The sequence below is a fragment of the Apium graveolens genome, chromosome 2, assembly GCF_009905375.1.
Source record: "Apium graveolens cultivar Ventura chromosome 2, ASM990537v1, whole genome shotgun sequence".
NCBI lineage: Eukaryota > Viridiplantae > Streptophyta > Magnoliopsida > Apiales > Apiaceae > Apium > Apium graveolens.
Genome location: NC_133648.1, coordinates 316,430,416 through 316,449,435, shown reverse-complemented (window position 1 = coordinate 316,449,435; position 19,020 = coordinate 316,430,416). Strand labels below are relative to the sequence as shown.

The window sequence follows — 19,020 nt, the reverse complement described above, 5'->3', positions numbered from 1 at the left end:
CAAGGACCAGTTTAGATACTTCATTACCTCTATAGATGATAGTAGTAGATATTGTTATGTTTATTTACTTAGACATAAGGATGAAGCACTTAGTAAATTCATTATATATAAAACTGAAGTAGAAAAACAAACTAGTAAGTTACTTAAAAGGTTGAGATCTGATAGAGGTGGTGAGTATACGAGTAATGCTTTTAATGAATTTTGTGCAAACAATGGTATAGTTCATGAAGTTACTCCACCATACACATCTGAGTCTAATGGGGTTACTGAGTGAAAGAACAGAACATTTAAAGATATGATTAATAGAATGCTTATTAACTCTGGGTTGCCTAAATACATGTGGGGAGAGGCTCTAAATACGGCTTGCCATATTTTGAATAGAGTCCCTCTGAAATACATGGATAAGACACCCTTGGAGTTATGAAAAGGCAGGATGACTAGTCTTAAGTATCTTCGTGTGTGAGGGTGCCTTGCTAAGGTGCTTGTTCCTGAACACAAGAGAAAGAAACTAGGTCCAAAGACTGTTGACTGTATCTTTCTGGGCTATCTTGAAACCACTACAACTATGAGATTTTTAGTGTTAAAATCTGACATAGATGGTATAGTGGCAAACACGATAGTTGAATTTCGAGATGCGACATTCTTTGAGGATGTCTACCCTATGAAGACTAGAATACCTGAAATGACTTCTGAGGAAGATCCTACTCACACATCAAGTTCTATTCCTAATCATGTGGAAAAGATGATAAATGTGGGGGCGGAACCTAGTAGTAGCTCTATTCTCAAGGAACTAGAGGAACCTAGGAGAAGCAAGCGTGCAAAGGTAGTCAAGGATTTTGGAGGTGATTTCATCACTTACAATATCGAGGACCAACCTTTAACTTTCCGATAAGCTATGGATTCTTCTGAGTCAAGGCACTGGAAGGGTGCTGTGAAGAGTGAAATTGACTCTATTGTTTGTAATGGAACATGGGAGTTGGTTGATCTCCCTCCTGGGTGTTCTACTATTGGGTGCAAATGGGTCTTTAAAAGGAAGTTGAACCCTGACGGCTCAATAGACAAGTACAAAGCTAGACTGGTAGCTAAGGGTTTTAAGTAAAAGGAAGGAATTGTTTACTTTGATACCTACTCTCCGGTTGCAAGAATGGTAACAATCCGAATGCTTATAGCATTGGCTTCAGTCCATGGTCTTATCATCCATCAGATGGATGTAAAGACGGCTTTTCTTCATGGTGAACTTGAAGAAGAGATTTATATGGATCAGCCTGAGGGATTTGTTGCATCTGGAAATGAAAGAAAAGTATGTAAGTTGATCAAGTCCATCTATGGCTTGAAACAAGCTCCCATAGATTGGCATAAAAAGTTTGATGAAACTATTTTGCCTTTCAGTTATAAGATTAATGAAAGTGATAAGTGTGTCTACACTAAAGTTAAAGGTAATGAGTGTGTTATTTTGTGCCTATATGTGGATGACATTTTACTGTTTGGAACCAATATTGAGATTATTAACGAGACTAAAGAACTCTTGAAAAGGCATTTTGAAATAAAGGATATGGGTGAGGCAAGTGTGATTCTTTGAATCAAAATGATTCAGTCCACTGAAGGAATAACCTTGACTCAATCTCATTATATAGAGAAATCTATACTTGAGAAATATGGTTATTCACAGTGTAGAATCGCTAGTACACCCTATGATTTGAAAGTTTCCCTTGTCAAGAATACTTCAGGAGTACCTGTGTCTCAGTTAAGTATTCTCAGATTATTGGGAGCTTGCAGTATCTTGCTAACTGTACTAGACCAAATATTTTATATTCTGTGTCTAAGTTGGCTAGATATATAAGCTGTCCAAACAGAACTCATTGGGATGCTCTTGATAGAGTACTTAGATATCTAAAAGGCACAATGTACCTTAGTTTACACTACAGGAGATTCCCTGGTGTGCTTGAAGGGTACAGTAATGCAAGTTGGATAGCTAAGAAGTCTGGTTCCAATGGAGTGACTGGATACGTATTCACCTTGGCTAGTGGAGCAATATCCTAGAAGTCAAGTAGATAGACTATAGTTACTCGGTCTACTTTTGAGGCTGAGTTGTGTGCACTTGATGTCACAGGGACGGAGGCTGAATGGTTACACGGACTTATGTCTGCCGTACCTGTAGTAAGCAGACCGCTTCCTGCTATTGCTATTCACTGTGATAGTCGAACAACTATCGACAAGATTAGCAGTAAAAAGCATAATGCTAAAACTAAGAGATACATCCAAGTTAGACTCAAGTCTATAAGGGGTTTAGTGACTGATAGGATCATAGCTATAGAGTTCATAGGAACTCAGAATAATATAGCTGATCCTCTTACTAAAGGAATGGAACCTGCAGTGGTCCTGAAGTCAAGGTTGGGGATGGGACTGTCAACCCATCATAATTCATCAACAGTGGGAACCCAATACACATGAGAGGAGATCCCTCGAAGTGTATTAAATGGGTAATAACAAGCTGTAAGGATGAATTGATAGTACCTTTGCTACATAGATGATACTATAGTATCTGAGTCTATCCTCTGTAAACCTAGAAGGTACTGACACTGCTAGAAAAGCAAGAGTGTTAAAACTCTGAATGGGGTCAAGTCATTTGACGAGATAGAGGCAGTATATCTCTAGAGATGCCTAGCTAAGCGAATGTAATTGTGTGGTCACAATTAAAGGATAGGGTTAATCCTTGAAGCATTCGACGAACAGGATCGAGACATGACCATTAATGTCTCAAAGCCGTAGATTGGCATCATAGCCTTTGACTTGTCATTGTCTATGGAATATGGTAATACTAAACGGATTAAGATTCAAGGTGAAACATTCCATCTGAATCCGATAGCCATTGAAGTAGAGGAATTAGAAGGGTTCAAACCTGGAAGGGTACCGACTCTGAAAAACAAGTCATGATGGAAAATTAATCGCATTTCTGTATGGATTTGTGGGGGATTGTTAGAAAATTAGGATTTTAGAGCTTAGTTTAATTATATTCTTGATGTTAATCCTAAAATCTAATGATTGGAAATTGTTCAATGATATTTGAACTTAAATTTTCATGTATGGTTTTAAGAATTTTCTTAATGAAATCCATATGAAATGAGAGTTGAAAGTAGCTTGGAAAAACTTGGAATTTTTGAGAATGTTTGTCCCACATTGAAATAAATAAAGGGGGTTGTGTGCTTTATATGGTATCACACACATGAGTAGTATATAACTACTAAGGTGTGTGATGGTCCATTGTGTTATTGTGTGCTTCACACGCGCACACACACACGCGCACCGCCGCCGCCCCGCCCCGCCATGCCACACACTGGGTCGGGTCGAAGGGCGATTTGGGCGAATGTCTCGGCTTCTCGCGTACACGAGGCGACCTGGGCGAGGATTTTATTTATTTGAGAATTAATTTTAATTCAAATTTATTTATCAGTGACTGGATTATTATTATTATTATTATTATTATTATTACTATAATTGTTGGGCTGGGTTCGTGGGCTTAGTCTAATTTATTGAACCTGGACATGAATATATAATCTGATCTGTAACTGATATATTCTGATAATAATGTGGGTGTTAAGTGAAAAGCTGTTACAAATAATTTAAAATCAAAATCTAACCAGTTTTGATTTTTTTTTATTAATGGAGCAGTTTAATTCAGACATTAAGTGTGTGGATAGTTTCACTTTTCCTCTCCTATAAATAGAGGCTAAAGTGAATGTATTTTACACACCACACAACATTCTCCTTCTCTTCTTCCTCTCTGCATTTCTCTCCCAAAAACATAAATTCGAGGTGTTGTTAGTTTAGTTTTCCGGCGACTGAGGTGCACGTCGAGGTGGAGGTTTTGTTGCTTCTGCTAACACAAACTCCGAGCTGTTTTATCCCGGTGGAAATATTGCACGCATCCCAAACGCAGCAGGTAGGGGGGCAATATTCTCTTCTAGAGCAGCCAGGGCTTCGAGCAAGGCCTGGTGACTCAGCTGTGATCGTAGTTTCTTGGCGTTTTGTATCTGTGCACCATTATTTTCACTCACGTTTGAAAGCTATTGTTTCGGGTACATCTTCGTTTTTCTCTTCGTTATTTCAGTTACTAATTTTGTTTACATGCATGCTTTGTTTTGTTAACTGTGGTCTTGGCCTGGACTTGCTAAATTTTATATATACTTGCCTCTATGTTGCTATATTTGTTGGTGAAATTTACAACATATATACTATTTTTTTGATAAATATGGCTTATAGCCTTACAAATGAGTATCTGTTCTCATAAATTCTCGGGGTGAGCGAGAATCGAACCCAGGATCAGGGACGACAGATGATAAACTCTTAACCACTTGAGCTATCCAACCGTGCTCTCTATATACTATTTAATATAGAAGTAACACTCAGAGTTTTTGCCTATCAAAAGACCTGCATTTTTCATTAAGCAAAATAATACATATAGAGAGGAAATGCACTACAGAGACATGCCTACAAACCAGGCCATACTCCCAATAAACTCCTAGTGAAACTGAACTACCTGACCATTTATTTTGTGAGTCTACGCGATCCTACAAAATAACAACTCCTATATGACTTATTCAAATAAAGCTAACTAATCATGCATGCTATAACTAAGACAAATAAACATAAACATGTTTGAGATTAACCTACAAACACCCCATTAAGCTCAAACATGTTTTGACAGCTCCTTTACTCCCAAAAGATTTCTCATCTTCTCAAATTTGAACGTCGCCAATGCCTTGGTCATAATGTATGCCCTTTGTTCACTGCTATTGACATGCCTCAACACCACTTCTCCTCGCTCGACACATTCTCGAATGAAGTGAAACCTTATATCAATATGTTTACTCCTTCCATGAAACATAGGTTTTTTGGCTAAGTCAATGGCCGATTTATTGTCGACACACAGAATAACTGGTCCTATTTCTTCACCTGTAATTCTCATCAAGACATTTCATATCCAAATTCCCTGGCAAACAGCAGATGTTGCTGCCATAAATTCTACTTCACACGAAGATAGTGCAATGCATCTCTGTTTTTGAGATACCCAGGTGACTATACTTTCATTGAGGTAGAAGACCATACCTCTAGTGCTTCGTCGGTCGTCCAAATTTCCAGCCAAATCGCTGTCTGAAAACCCCGTCAAGATGTTATTTCTACTGTTCCTGGTGTACAGTAGCCCGTACTGTAGCGTTCCTTTGACATAGCTCATGACCCGTTTCACAGCGTTCAAGTGAAGTCGAGTTGGAGTCTCCATATATCTACTCAGTATTCCCACCGAGTAAGCAATGTCAGGTCGTGTATTTACCAAGTACCAAAGCCCTCCTATCATGCTCTTATATTGAGTGGGATTAACAGGCTCACCTCCTTCATCCTTGCAAATCTGCTCCTTCATATCCATGGGATACTTTGCAGGGTTACAGCTGCTCAATCTTGCCTTCTCTAATATTTTGCGTGCATAACCTGTTTGTTTAAGTTCAATGACTCCATCACCCTGCTTAACCTCTATTCCCAAGTAGTAATTCAACTTTCCCAGGTCGGTCATCTTAAACTTTTGACTCATCTCTTTCTTGAACTCTTCTATCATTGACACCTTTGAGCCCGTGATTAGGAGATCATCGACATATATAACAACTATCATGCTCTCTTCTCCTGACTTTCTTGTATAGACAATATGTTTGTAAGGACATCTAACAAAACCAAGACTTATCAGACATTCATTCAATTTTTCATACCACGCACTAGGCGCCTGCCTCAAGCCATACAGTGCTTTTACAAGCTTATACACCTTGTTTTCCTGTCTAGTCACTTCAAACCCCTCAGGTTGTGAAACAAAAACATCTTCTTTTATATTTCCATTTAAAAAAGCTGTTTTCACGTCAAGGTGATGAACCTGCCAATTTGATTTCGCTGCTAAGGCCAGTAGCAGTCTCACCGTCTCCAAACGAGTTACTGGGGCGTAAATTTTGTCAAAATCCACGCCATGTTCTTGAACATAGCCTTTTGCTACCAATTGTGCTTTATACTTCATAATATTTCCTGCTGCGTCCTTTTTTAACTTAAATATCCATTTTAAACCCACGACCTTTTGATCAGGTGGTAGACTTGTGAGCTTCCACGTTCCGTTTTCCTCAATCGATTCTATTTCGCTATTCATGGCCTTTCTCTAGTTTTTATCTTTAACAGCTTGCTTGTAGTTCACTGGTTCTTCAACCCCCATGAGGAACAATTCCTCATCCTGGAGAATCTCTTCGGTTTCATTATATATATCACTCAGACACATGGTTTTCTTTGGTTCCACACTATCGTCATAGTCATCTCTGCGAAGCCTTGACACTGAAGATTCAGATGCTAGAGTGTTCGTCTCGACTTGACTTATTTCCTCATTCTCATTTTCTTCATCACCTTCGAGTATCTCTGTACAGTCATTTAACTCTGGGATGGGGAGCTGCACTCGCCCAATATCACAATATTCCTACTCATTCCAGGGCCATGTTTTAGTTTCCTCAAACACAACATCCCGACTTATACAAATGCGTTTTCCATTAGGATCAAACAATCGATATCCTTTAGTACCTTGCTCTATTCCAAGGTTCACAACAGGTGTACTACGGTCATCAAACTTTTTAGTCTTGTTGTTGAGAATTTTCGTGTATGCCAGGCATCCAAATGTCCTTATATGTGCAATATCAGGCTTCTTCTCATGCCAAATTTCGTATGGAGTTTGCCCATATAGTGCTCTTGTAGGGACCCTATTGAGGATATACACCGAATTTCTAACTGCCTCTGCCCACATTTTTGCTGGCATTTGCATTTCTTTCAGGCTGCATCTTATCATCTCGACCACCGTCCTATTTCTACTACTCCGTTTTGCTGAGGAGTGTAAGGCGTAGTATAGTGTCTTTCGATCCCAGTGGTTGCACAATAGTCCCTGAACTCCTTTGATACAAACTCTCCTCCTCGATCCGTTCTCAAAACCTTCACCTTTTTGTCTGACTTCTTCTCGACTTGAGCCTGAAAATTCTTGAATGCGCCCAATGCCTCATCCTTTCTTTTGAGAAAGTACACCCACATGTAACGACTATAGTCGTCTACAAGTAAGAAAAAATATCTGTAGCCCGAGTTGGTGTCAGGAGAGATAGGACCACAGAGATCGGCATGAATCAATTCCAAAATATTCTGAGCATTGAACTTTGCTTTGCTTGGCACTGGTTTCCTCGTTTGTGTGGACATAATGCACCTCTGACACACTCCCTCTGAGGCTTGCATCTTCGATAGGCCATGTACCATTTTGTACTTCCACATTAATTCCATTGCATGATAGTTTAAGTGACCCAACCGTTTATGCCACAAGCTTGAAACCTCATCACTCACAGACATCAAACATACATTCTTGCAAGTTTCAATAATTATCTTATATAGCCTATTTGGTGACCGTTTCACTTTCATCAACAATCGTTCTTGTTTATTGAAAATCCACAAATATTAATCTCTAAGGACCACTTTGTCACCATTTTCAGATATTTGACCTAAGCTTATTATATTATTACGCAAACTCGGAATGTAAAATACCTCGTTTAAAGCCCTTTCCTCGCCATTCTTGCACAGTAGCATAATTTTCCCCTTTCCTTCAATTTTCATGGTCGAGCCATCTCCAAACCGTACCTCCCCAGTGATGCTTTCATCTAGACTCGAAAATTTTGATTTGAAACCTGTCATGTGATTACTAGCTGCGTTGTCCAAATACCAAATATTTGATTCACTATCTTTGCCCCCAACCTTTGGCAACAATGACGACACTACACGTTCCTCATGCAGTAGTTTCAGTTCTGGTTCCTTCTTATTATGTTTAGCCAGGAGCAGAGCGGGCTCATTATCATTCACCATTGTCATGTTGGCCTCCTATTTTGTATCTTAATTTCTTCTCGGCTTACGACATTCAGAGGCATAGTGGCCATAAATGTTGCAGTTGTAGCAATTCACGGTGCTCTTGTCACGTCCCCTTCCTCTGTAGTTCGAGGTTCCCCCAGTGTTAGTACATTTCATCTACTCTTCCTTGGTTAACAGAAGCTTGTCTTCACCTCCTTCGCGTCTCTCCCATTCCTCTGTTGCCAACAGTAGCTGACTCTCACTGTTGTCACTTTTACCCCTTAGACGTTCTTCGTGTGCCTTGAGAGAGCCCACAGCTTCTTCCATAGTCATGGTGTTGAGATTTCCAAATTGCTCCATTGTGGACGTAATTTGCAGAAACTTTGGAGGAACATACCTCAAGAATTTCTTGACAACATACGACTCATTTATCTCTTCACCAAGTGTTCGAATGTTTGTGACTAAACCATTGATTCTCATGTAGAAATCGTCCACTTGTTTGCTTTCCTTCATTGATACTGTTTCAAACTCTGATTTTAGAGTCTGTACACGTGCAACCTTCATTTTGTCTGACCCTTGACACAAATTCTTGACAGCCTCCCAAATCTCCTTGGTAGTCTTCTTCTGAGCCACATACAATAACATATCCTTAGGAAGCCCCTGATACATCATGGCCATTGCGACCTTATCATTCCTGTCATCAATGACAGCCTTCTCATCACTCGGTGACACTACATTCCACACACCTTGGGCCTGCATAAAGACTTTCATTTTTAGGGCCTATGTGGTGTAATTACTCCTTGCCAGCATTGGATAAGACAGTCCTATTGATCCATTTGCCTTTACCAGTATCGATCGTTTGAGTTTTTGACATTCACCAAGATCTTATGCTCTAATACCAATTCTTGTTTTTAAACACAATATATATAAACTGTTTAATATAGAAGTAATACTCAGAGTGTTTGCCTGTCAAAAGACCTGTATTTTTCATTAAGCAAAACAATACTTATACAGAGGAAATGCACTACAGAGATATGGCTACAAATCAGGCCATACTCCCAACAAACTCCTAGTGAAACTGAACTACCTGATCATTTATTTCATGAGTCTACGTGATTGATAAGTGGCATTTTATACCACTTAGAACGTCTTAAAATGGCTTAAATTGGTGTCTTGAAATCAAGTATTTTGTGTATTTGATGCGTTTTTCTAGTGTTTATGCATTTCAGGGTATTAGTTGCAATTCAGAGGAGGAATCATCAAGAATAAGCCTTGGCATGTGTTCACCATTGCGAGAGGAAAAGAACGGGCAGATTACGGCGAAGAAACGGAGCAAACCTGGATTTTTTCCAGTAGGGTCCTGCGCGCCCGCGCAGCAATGCTGAGCGGCCGCGCAGCAGCCTTGCGCGCCCGCGCAGAAATGCTGAGCGGCCGCGCAGGGTCGGGGAAAAGGATAAATTATTTTAGACTTCTACTTCTGTTTGGCTTCCAACTTCTATGTAATCTGAGTTTTATGGGACTATTATATAAGTAGATTTGAGACGTTTTCATAGAGGATAAAAAGGAGATTATGTTTTAGATTGTGTTTTGCGCAAGAAGCGAAGGAGATAAGGAAGAAGACCGATTTAGCACACTGCAACGAAGAGGAAGCATATATTCTTGTGATTCTTGTTTCGTTGTAACGTTGGATGCTAGTTTTCTTGCTTTGACTTATTTACTCTTGTGACGTACTCTGTTTTAATATAATTAGTTTAGTTATTATTTTCTTGTGTTGTTTATCATGATTTCATATGAACCCATGATGGCGATAAGTTCTATTATGGGCTAATCGTGATCATGGGGTTGCAACGGATTTATTATGAAATTCTTTAGTTAATTGTTTAATACTTTAGTGTGTGATGATTGCATTATATCTAGTATTGGTTGTGCGTATTCGTCTTATGTGCGTCGCGAACATATAAGATAGGGTGTTAATCTCTTGTGAAGCGACGGTGGATCTTGAGATTTAGAACTTGCCATGCTAGCATAGGTTCATGTACGTTGTGCATGATTAGTGGGTAACTCTAACAGTTTTATTTGCCCTATGTAATCAAAAGGAATAACTTGTGCTTAAATCGTTGTGTTGTCAATTTCTGTAGACATATAGGAACTCAACATAATTGATGACTATTCAACTTCTATCTTAATTGTGGATGTTTGGTAGAATGGTATTAGTACAATGAAAGTTGGCTTTTATCAGTTTCGTGTTATTCGATTAATATCATCACTGTCACATGCTAAAGGTAATAACAATGGCTATAGAAGGAAGTAATAATGAAGTTGTGATCTCATGAGTGTTTTATTATTGATAAATTGAAGTGTTAGTTAAGTGGTTAATTAAGTAGTTAATTATAGTTAATATTTAATCAACAATTTTAAGTGTTATCTTAACATTGAGAAGTAATCATACATTGGTGAGTGAGTTTAATTAGACAATAACTTAGTCTGAGTCTCTGAGGGAACGAACTAGAAAGTATTCTATATTACTTGCGAACGCGTATACTTGCGTGAATATTAGTGCATGTTTTCGCCCTAACAAGTTTTAGGCGCCGCTGCCGGGGACTCGGCGTATTTGTTTAGTTTATGTACTTACCATCATTGGTCATTAGGACTCAGTGATTAGGACGTAGTAGTTAATTACTCTTTTCGGTTGTGTTTCAGGTACTTTAGCAAGCGTTTATGCAAACTCGTTCTCGTGCTCGTAAGAGGACCTTAGATACAGCTGAGGAGAATGACGAAGTTCTTGATACTCCGGAGAAGTTAGATTTTGAGGATTCGGATTCAGGAACTGAGCAGAAAGAACCAGTAAACATGGGAGATCGTATTGTTCAAGCTGATCCAGCTCTTATGGATTTTTCTCGGCCTAAAATTGATGACATTCAGTCAAGCATCCTTCATCCGGCTATTCAAGCTAACACCTTTGAAATCAAGCCGGGCACTATTCAGATGGTGCAGAATTCTGTTTCTTTTGGAGGAGCGGCAACTGAATACCCCAACATGCACATAAGGAATTTTGTCGAGATCTGCAGCACTTTTAAGTATAATGGCGTGACTGATGAGGCTATCAAGTTGAGGCTTTTCCCATTCTCACTGAGGGATAAGGCTAAAGACTGGTTACATTCTGAACCAGCTGGGACCATCACTACGTGGCAAGATCTTGCGCAAAAGTTTCTGGTGAAGTTTTATCCAATGGCAAAGACTGCTGCTATGAGGAGTGCTCTTACTCAGTTTGCGCAGCAACCTACAGAATCTATGTGCGAGGCTTGGGAACGCTACAAGGAAATGTTGAGAAAATGCCCACATCATGGAATGCCGGATTGGATGGTAATCACTGGTTTTTATAATGGTTTGGGGGCCCAATCTCGGCCCATGCTCGATGCAGCAGCTGGAGGCGCCTTATGGGCTAAAAGCTATACTGAGGCGTATAATCTTATCGAGATAATGGCTGCAAATGAGCATCAAAACCCAACTCAGAGGATGACGTCAGGCAAGGTCGCAGGTATTCTGGAAGTTGATGCAGCCACCGCTATTGCAGCCCAGCTCCAAGCGCTATCAATGAAGGTTGATTCTTTGGCTACGTATGGAGTTAATCAAATAGCTATGGTTTGTGAGCTTTGTGCAGGTTCTCATGCTACGGATCAGTGTTCTCTTATCAACGAATCTGTTCAGTATGTGAATAATTATCAGCGACAACAGCAGCCTGTGCCAGCAACCTATCATCCTAACAACAGAAATCATCCAAATTTCAGCTGGGGAAATAATCAGAATGCTATTCAGCCACCATATCAGCAAGGAGTGAGTAAACAGTTTAACCCACCTGGATTCCAGCAACCACAGCAGTATGCTACAAGGCAATCATATCCTCAACAGGGAAGTGCAGCTGCACCTACTAGTGCTGATTTTGAGGAACTTAAGCTGTTGTGCAAGAGTCAGGCGGTTTCTATCAAGACCTTGGAAAATCAAATCGGTCAATTAACCAATGCAGTGCTCAATCGTCAACCTGGCACTCTTCCCAGTGACACGGAAGTACCAGGCAGGAAGGAAGCTAAAGAGCAAGTCAAGGCTATTACCTTAAGGTCTGGAAAAGTAGCTGATGCTGAAAAGGCAAAAGAAGTCGAAGCTGAAGTTAGAGATGAAGAATCTAAGCAAAAGGAGAAAGTGGCGGAACCAAAGAAGACTACTGTTGAACACACTCTGCCTGAGGCTAATACAGGGGAGAAACAGCTCTATCCTCCACCACCTTTTCCTAAGAGATTGCAGCAACAAAAGCTGGATAGACAGTTCGGGAAGTTTCTGGAGGTGTTCAAGAAACTTCACATCAATATACCTTTCGCTGAGGCGCTGGAACAAATGCCTAGTTATACGAAGTTTATGAAGACTATTCTTTCAAGGAAGGTGAAACTGGATGACCTTGAAACCGTTGCTCTCACGGAAGAATGCAGCGCTGTTCTGCAGCAAAAGTTACCACCAAAACTGAAAGATCCAGGAAGCTTCACCATTCCTTGCACCATTGGCAATCTAACTTTTGACAAGTGCCTTTGTGATTTGGGAGCAAGCATTAATCTGATGCCCTTGTCGATCTTTAAAAAGCTGGATCTGCCTGATCCAAAACCCACATACATGTCGCTACAATTGGCAGACCGTTCCATTACTTACCCAAGGGGCATAGTTGAGGATGTGCTCGTCAAGGTGGATAAGCTCTTCTTTCCTGCAGATTTTGTTATTCTGGATTTTGAGGAAGATAAGAAGATTCCCATAATCTTGGGGAGGCCTTACTTGGCTACTGGCCGTACCTTGATAGATGTGCAAAAAGGGGAACTTACTATGCGGGTCCAAGATCAGGATGTGACCTTCAACGTATTCAAGGCAATGAAATTCCCTACAGAAGATGAGGAGTGCTTAAAAGTGGATGTGATTGATTCCGCAGTTACTTCGGAACTCGAGCACATGCTAATGTCTGATGCATTGGAAAAGGCCTTAGTGGGGGAATTTGACAGTGATGATGAAGATAACAACGAGCAATTATAATATCTGAACGCTTCTCCCTGAAAGCGAAAGCTGGACATACCATTTGAATCTCTTGGTACTTCTGACCTCAAGAACGCTGAAGGAAAGCTCAAACCATCAATAGAGGAAGCACCTACCTTAGAGCTCAAACCATTACCTGAACACTTGAGGTATGCTTTTTTAGGTGATTCATCTACGTTACCTGTTATTATTTCAGCTGACCTTTCAGGTAGTGAGGAAGACAAGCTCTTAAGGATTTTGAGAGAATTCAAATCGGCTATAGGATGGACCATAGCAGACATCAAGGGGATAAGTCCTTCATATTGTATGCATAAAATTCTGTTAGAGGAAGGTAGTAAGCCAACTGTGGAACAGCAGCGAAGACTGAACCCGATCATGAAGGAGGTGGTGAAGAAAGAAATTCTGAAATGGCTAGATGCAGGCATCATTTATCCTATTTCTGACAGCTCGTGGGTGAGCCCCGTGCAATGTGTACCTAAGAAAGGAGGTATCACTGTGGTCGCAAATGAAAAGAATGAGCTCATCCCTACTCGAACAGTTACAGGATGGAGAGTATGTATGGATTATAGAAAATTGAACAAAGCCACAAGGAAGGATCACTTCCCTCTCCCATTCATTGATCAAATGCTTGACAGATTGGCGGGACATGAGTATTTTTGTCTTTTGGATGGTTATTCCGGGTATAATCAGATTTGTATTGCACCAGAGGATCAGGAAAAGACTACCTTCACTTGTCCATTTGGCACATTTGCTTTTCGTAGAGTTTTGTTTGGGTTATATGGCGCCCCGACCACCTTTCAGAGATGTATGATGGCTATATTCTCTGACATGATTGGAAATAACGTCGAAGTGTTCATGAATGACTTCTCCGTCTTTGGACACTCATATGATGAATGTTTGAACAATCTGCGCGCCGTACTCAAAAGATGCGTGGAAATTAATTTGGTGCTTAATTGGGAGAAATGTCATTTTATGGTGCGTGAAGGCATTATCCTTGGGCATAAGGTCTCTAGCAAAGGTCTGGAGGTGGACAAGGCCAAGGTGGGAGTCATTGAAAATCTTCCCCCACCTAATTCGGTGAAAGGAATCCGTAGTTTTCTCGGTCATGCGGGTTTTTATCGGCGATTCATCAAGGACTTTTCAAAGATATCTAAGCCGTTATGCAATTTACTTGAGAAAAATGTGCCTTTCAAATTTGATGATGAATGTTTGGCAGCATTCGAGACTCTCAAGGAGAGTTTGATCACGACACCAGTTATTACAGCACCAGATTGGACAGAACCGTTTGAGATGATATGTGATGTGAGTGACTATGCGGTAGGTGCAGTTCTGGGACAGCGCAAGAAAAATCTCTTCCATGTGGTCTACTATGCGAGTAAGACTTTAAATGGGGCCCAATTGAACTACACCACTACTGAGAAGGAGCTTTTGGCTATAGTCTTTGGCTTTGAGAAATTTCGATCTTATCTGCTTGGTACGAAAGTAACAGTATTTACTGATCATGCAGCTATTCGCTATCTGGTTTCTAAGAAGGATTCGAAGCCGAGATTCATTCGTTGGGTGCTTTTACTTCAGGAATTTGAGTTAGAGATCAAAGATAGAAAAGGTACCGAGAATCAAGTAGCTGACCATCTCTCTAGGTTGGAGAATCCCGATTCTACTTCACAAGATAGGACGTTAATCAATGAATCTTTTCCGGATGAGCAGTTGTTTGCAATTCAGGAGGAAGAACCATGGTTTGCAGATATTGTAAACTATCTTGTCAGCAATATAATGCCGCTTAATTTGACATCCGCTCAAAAGAAGAAGTTTCTGCATGAGGTGAAGTGGTATATGTGGGATGAACCATATTTGTTTAGACAGGGAGCTGATCAGATCATCAGGAGATGTATCCCGTTCTGTGAGACGGAGGGGATATTACGAGACTGCCATTCCACGGTTTATGGTGGACACTATGGAGGTGAGAAGACGACAGCTCGTATTCTGCAAGCAGGTTTTTTCTGGCCTACTTTGTTCAAGGATGCTCATCAGTTTCTTTTAAGGTGTGATCGTTGCCAAAGAGTGGGAAATTTGTCAAGGAAGGATGAGATGCCATTAAATGTGATGCTTGAAGTCGAGGTCTTTGATGTATGGGGAATCGATTTCATGGGGCCTTTTATCTCGTCTTGCAATAATCAGTACATCTTGCTGGCAGTCGATTATGTCTCAAAATGGGTCGAAGTTAAAGCTTTACCGACAAATGATGCAAAGGCAGTGCTAAATTTTCTTCATAAGCAAATTTTCACAAGGTTTGGAACGCCTCGGGTAATCATAAGTGATGAAGGATCGCATTTTTGCAACCGTAAGTTCACTTCTATGATGCAGCGTTATAATGTGAATCATCGAGTAGCTACTGCCTATCATTCGCAAACAAATGGTCAAGCGGAAGTGTCTAACAGAGAGATAAAGCGCATTCTAGAGAAGGTTGTTTGTCCGTCAAGGAAGGATTGGTCTTTAAAGCTCGATGAAGCTGTTTGGGCTTACAGAACAGCATACAAAACTCCACTTGGGATGTCACCGTTTCAGTTGGTGTACGGTAAGGGATGTCATCTACCGGCGGAGCTTGAGCATAAGGCCTACTAGGCATTAAAGAAATTGAACCTGGATTTAGATGCAGCTGGTAAGAAAAGAATGCTTCAGCTTAATGAACTTGATGAATTTCGACTTCAAGCGTACGAGAATAACAAAATGTATAAGGAAAAGGTGAAGAGGTGGCACGATAGGAAGCTACATCCTAAGTTATTTGTGCCAGGGCAACAAGTTCTGTTATTCAACTCTCGGCTCCGACTTTTTCCTGGGAAGTTGAAATCAAGGTGGTCTGGACCTTTTATTGTCAAAACTGTGTTTCCACATGGAGCGGTGGAAATTTTTGAGAATGATTCGGACCAAGCATTCAAGGCTAACGGTCAGCGGTTGAAGCACTACTATGGGGACATGGCAAACCGAGAGGTGGTTAGTGCCATTTTGTTGACTACTTGAGAAAGGTACGGAACGTCAAGCTAATGACGAAAAAGAAAGCGCTGCGTGGGAGGCAACCCATGAATTGTTGTTACAGGAACCCTTAGAAGTTAATAACCTATCCAAAAACACAAAAAAATCAGAAAACAGGGGCTGAATTTTTTTTTTCCAGAGACCCTCTGCGCGCCCGCGCAGCTATGCTGAGCGGCCGCGCAGCTTGCTGCGCCCCCGCGCAGAAATGCTGAGCGGCCGCGCAGGGGTCGAGTTCCAGAAAATTTTTTGCAGTTCAGAAAAAAAAAACACAAAAAACCCATCACAGAACATAAACCCACGAATTCTTTTCCCATTACCCCATGATTTTATCCCTCAACCCCACTCCTAATCTAATTTAACCTACTCCACACCCTATATATACATACACATATCCTACATATCTCCCACAAACTTCCTACACTTAAACCCTCTCATAAACATCAAAAATCAGTTCTTACACACTTTTATTCACAAATCAATGGCACCCAAGAGAGCACGCACTATTGACAGCAGCAGCACAGTTCCTACTGCTGATTCATCAAGGGGTACTGCTGCAAGGCCTCGGTTAACTGACAGAGCTGCAGAGGAGGAGTACACTAGGCTGTTGGGGAAGCCGATTCTGAAGGAGAGGGGGTTTTTACCATCAGGGAGGGATGGTGAGTTGTTGCCCATGATTGCAGAGAAGGGGTGGATAGCTTTTTGTGAGTCACCTGAAGCAGTACCGATGAGTGTTGTTCGCGAGTTCTACGCGAACGCGAAGGCTGAAAAGAATGGGTTTTCTGTAGTTCGTGGGCTGACGGTTGATTATCATCCTGCGGCGATTCACCGTGTGATTGGACAGCGAGAGAGGAAGCCCGAGGAGGAGAACTGGAATGAAAAGACTGCTGAGGATTTTGACTTGGATTTGATTTGTGCGACTCTCTGTCGACCGGGCACAGTTTGGAACCGCAGTCCAGCCAATAATGAGTATCGTCACTTTCCGGCGATCGCCATGAACAGGTATGCCCGTGCATGGAATGCATTTATATGTGCTAATATTTTGCCTTCTTCACATGCACACGAGGTCACAGTTGAGAGAGCACAGTTGTTGTGGGGAATTCTGAATGAGGAATACTATGTGGACCTTGGTGAGTTTATCTACCAAGGAATTCTGAAGTTTTTGAGGGGAGCAAAGCATATAAACATCCCTTATGCATCCACGGTTACGAAGCTATGCCGACCAGTAGGAGTGAACTGGCCGGCTCATGAGCAGTTGCAGTTGCCAACAGCTCCGATAGATTCTGGCACTCTGAATGGGATGCAGGAGTGGACCGGTGGTGAGCCTGAGGAGCATGGGCTGGGTTATCGTCTTCCAGGAGGGCGTCCAGCACGAGGTGCTACTATGGCTAGGCCAGGGCGTGGTGAGGCTGGTTCTTCGAGAGCTCAGGAGGGTGCTGGGATGTGTGATGCCCAGTATAGGAGGCTTTCACGGCGGATGGATGCCATGTATGAGACGCAGAGCAGGTTTGCTCAGGAGCTCACTCTTGCGTTAGGGACTGCTTTTCGAGGCCTTGGAGCTGATATCCAGTGGCCAGTTTTTGGTGAGGACTCTGCATACCCGCCGCCTAATACTCCACCCACTAAGGGTGATGATGATGATGACTCTGAGTAGGTATACCCTGTGTTCCTTTCTACTACCTTCATTGGGGACAGTGAAGATTTTAAGTTTGGGGGTGGTAGTTAAGGAATATTTTGTGTGTGTCATATAGCTGCATATTCATGATAGTTAGTTCATATAGTTGCATAATTTTTGCCATATAGTTTTTTTATATAGCTTTATTTGTTTGTCATATCATATAGCTCATGTATATACCATGATCCCTTTTGCAATGATTTATCGACTGAATTGTGATATTGATGCGAGTGTAGTGATAGCATTAAAGTGACATTAAGTTGTGTAGGTTGATATACATGCTAGAAGCACTTGTATTTTCACTAAGTCTTAGAGAATGCTTAAGGGCTAGATTGTTGTTATGATCTGATTATTTTCGAGGATAATCTATTTATTATGCTTAGAATTTGATAATAGGTTCTTAGTGGTAAAGGCATGAAAAAGAAAAAAAAATGGAGTAAAAATGGAATTTGTTGCTAGTTGTGGCTAGGCGTCAAATGGCTAGTAGCCGGCTCGCATGTTATGCGAGTAGTCTAGGGTTGAGCAAGATGGAGCGAAACGCACTTGCTCAGAAAAGAAAAAAAAAAAATTTGCATAATTGATCAAGAGTGGGCTCTTTGGTATTCGAGTTATTAAGTTCTTAGGGGACTTTGTGCCTAGTGACCTAAGGCTTTTAGAGTCTGGGATCCGCTAACCTAACGCTCGTTACATGGATACCATTGTATAAGTCTTTTGTGGACCTCACTCATTGCACGGTCAAATAAGCATTTGAGTTGTAAATAAAAAGCACAATTCCGTAGTAAGCTCCAGAGTTCTTGTAGTGTTGTATATCACTTTGTGCCTAGAATTTTTATTCTTTGTATAATCGTAGGATTGCCTTGAAGATAGTCTAGTCATAGTAATTGGTCTAGTTCCGAAGCATATCTGTTAAGCATTTGCACACACCACGTTTCTAGCTGTATGTCCGTTTGCATGAGTTTATTGATCTTTAGTTGTCTAACTGCATTCGTTGAGATGTGACAATTTGGTTGGTTAATTGTAGTAAGGGGGATCGTTGCATTTTCATATAGATTGCATTCATGCATATTTTTATTTGTTTTGAGTCTGTGACGCTTGAGGACAAACATCGATTTAAGTTTGGGGGTGTGATAAGTGGCATTTTATACCACTTAGAACGTCTTAAAAAGGCTTAAATTGGTGTCTTGAAATCAAGTATTTTGTGTATTTGATGCGTTTTTCTAGTGTTTATGCATTTCAAGGTATTAGTTGTAATTCAGAGGAGGAATCATCAAGAATAAGCCTTGGCATGTGTTCACCATTGCGAGAGGAAAAGAACGGGCAGATTACGGCGAAGAAACGGAGCAAACCTGGATTTTTTCTAG

The 19,020-nt window shown here is 40.9% G+C and overlaps 1 protein-coding gene and 1 non-coding gene across 2 annotated transcripts; both read right to left on the bottom strand.

Moving 5' to 3' along the window:
• Positions 1–8,067: 8,067 nt before the first annotated feature.
• LOC141704474 (uncharacterized) lies at positions 8,068–8,661 on the bottom strand. Its single transcript, XM_074507724.1, has one exon. It carries the CDS (start codon positions 8,659–8,661, stop codon positions 8,068–8,070), a length of 594 nt encoding a protein of 197 aa, XP_074363825.1.
• Positions 8,662–11,133: 2,472 nt separating this feature from the next.
• Positions 11,134–11,240, bottom strand: LOC141709350 (small nucleolar RNA R71). Its single transcript, XR_012569932.1, has one exon. It is a non-coding gene; the product is annotated as a small nucleolar RNA R71 (small nucleolar RNA).
• Positions 11,241–19,020: the final 7,780 nt, after the last annotated feature.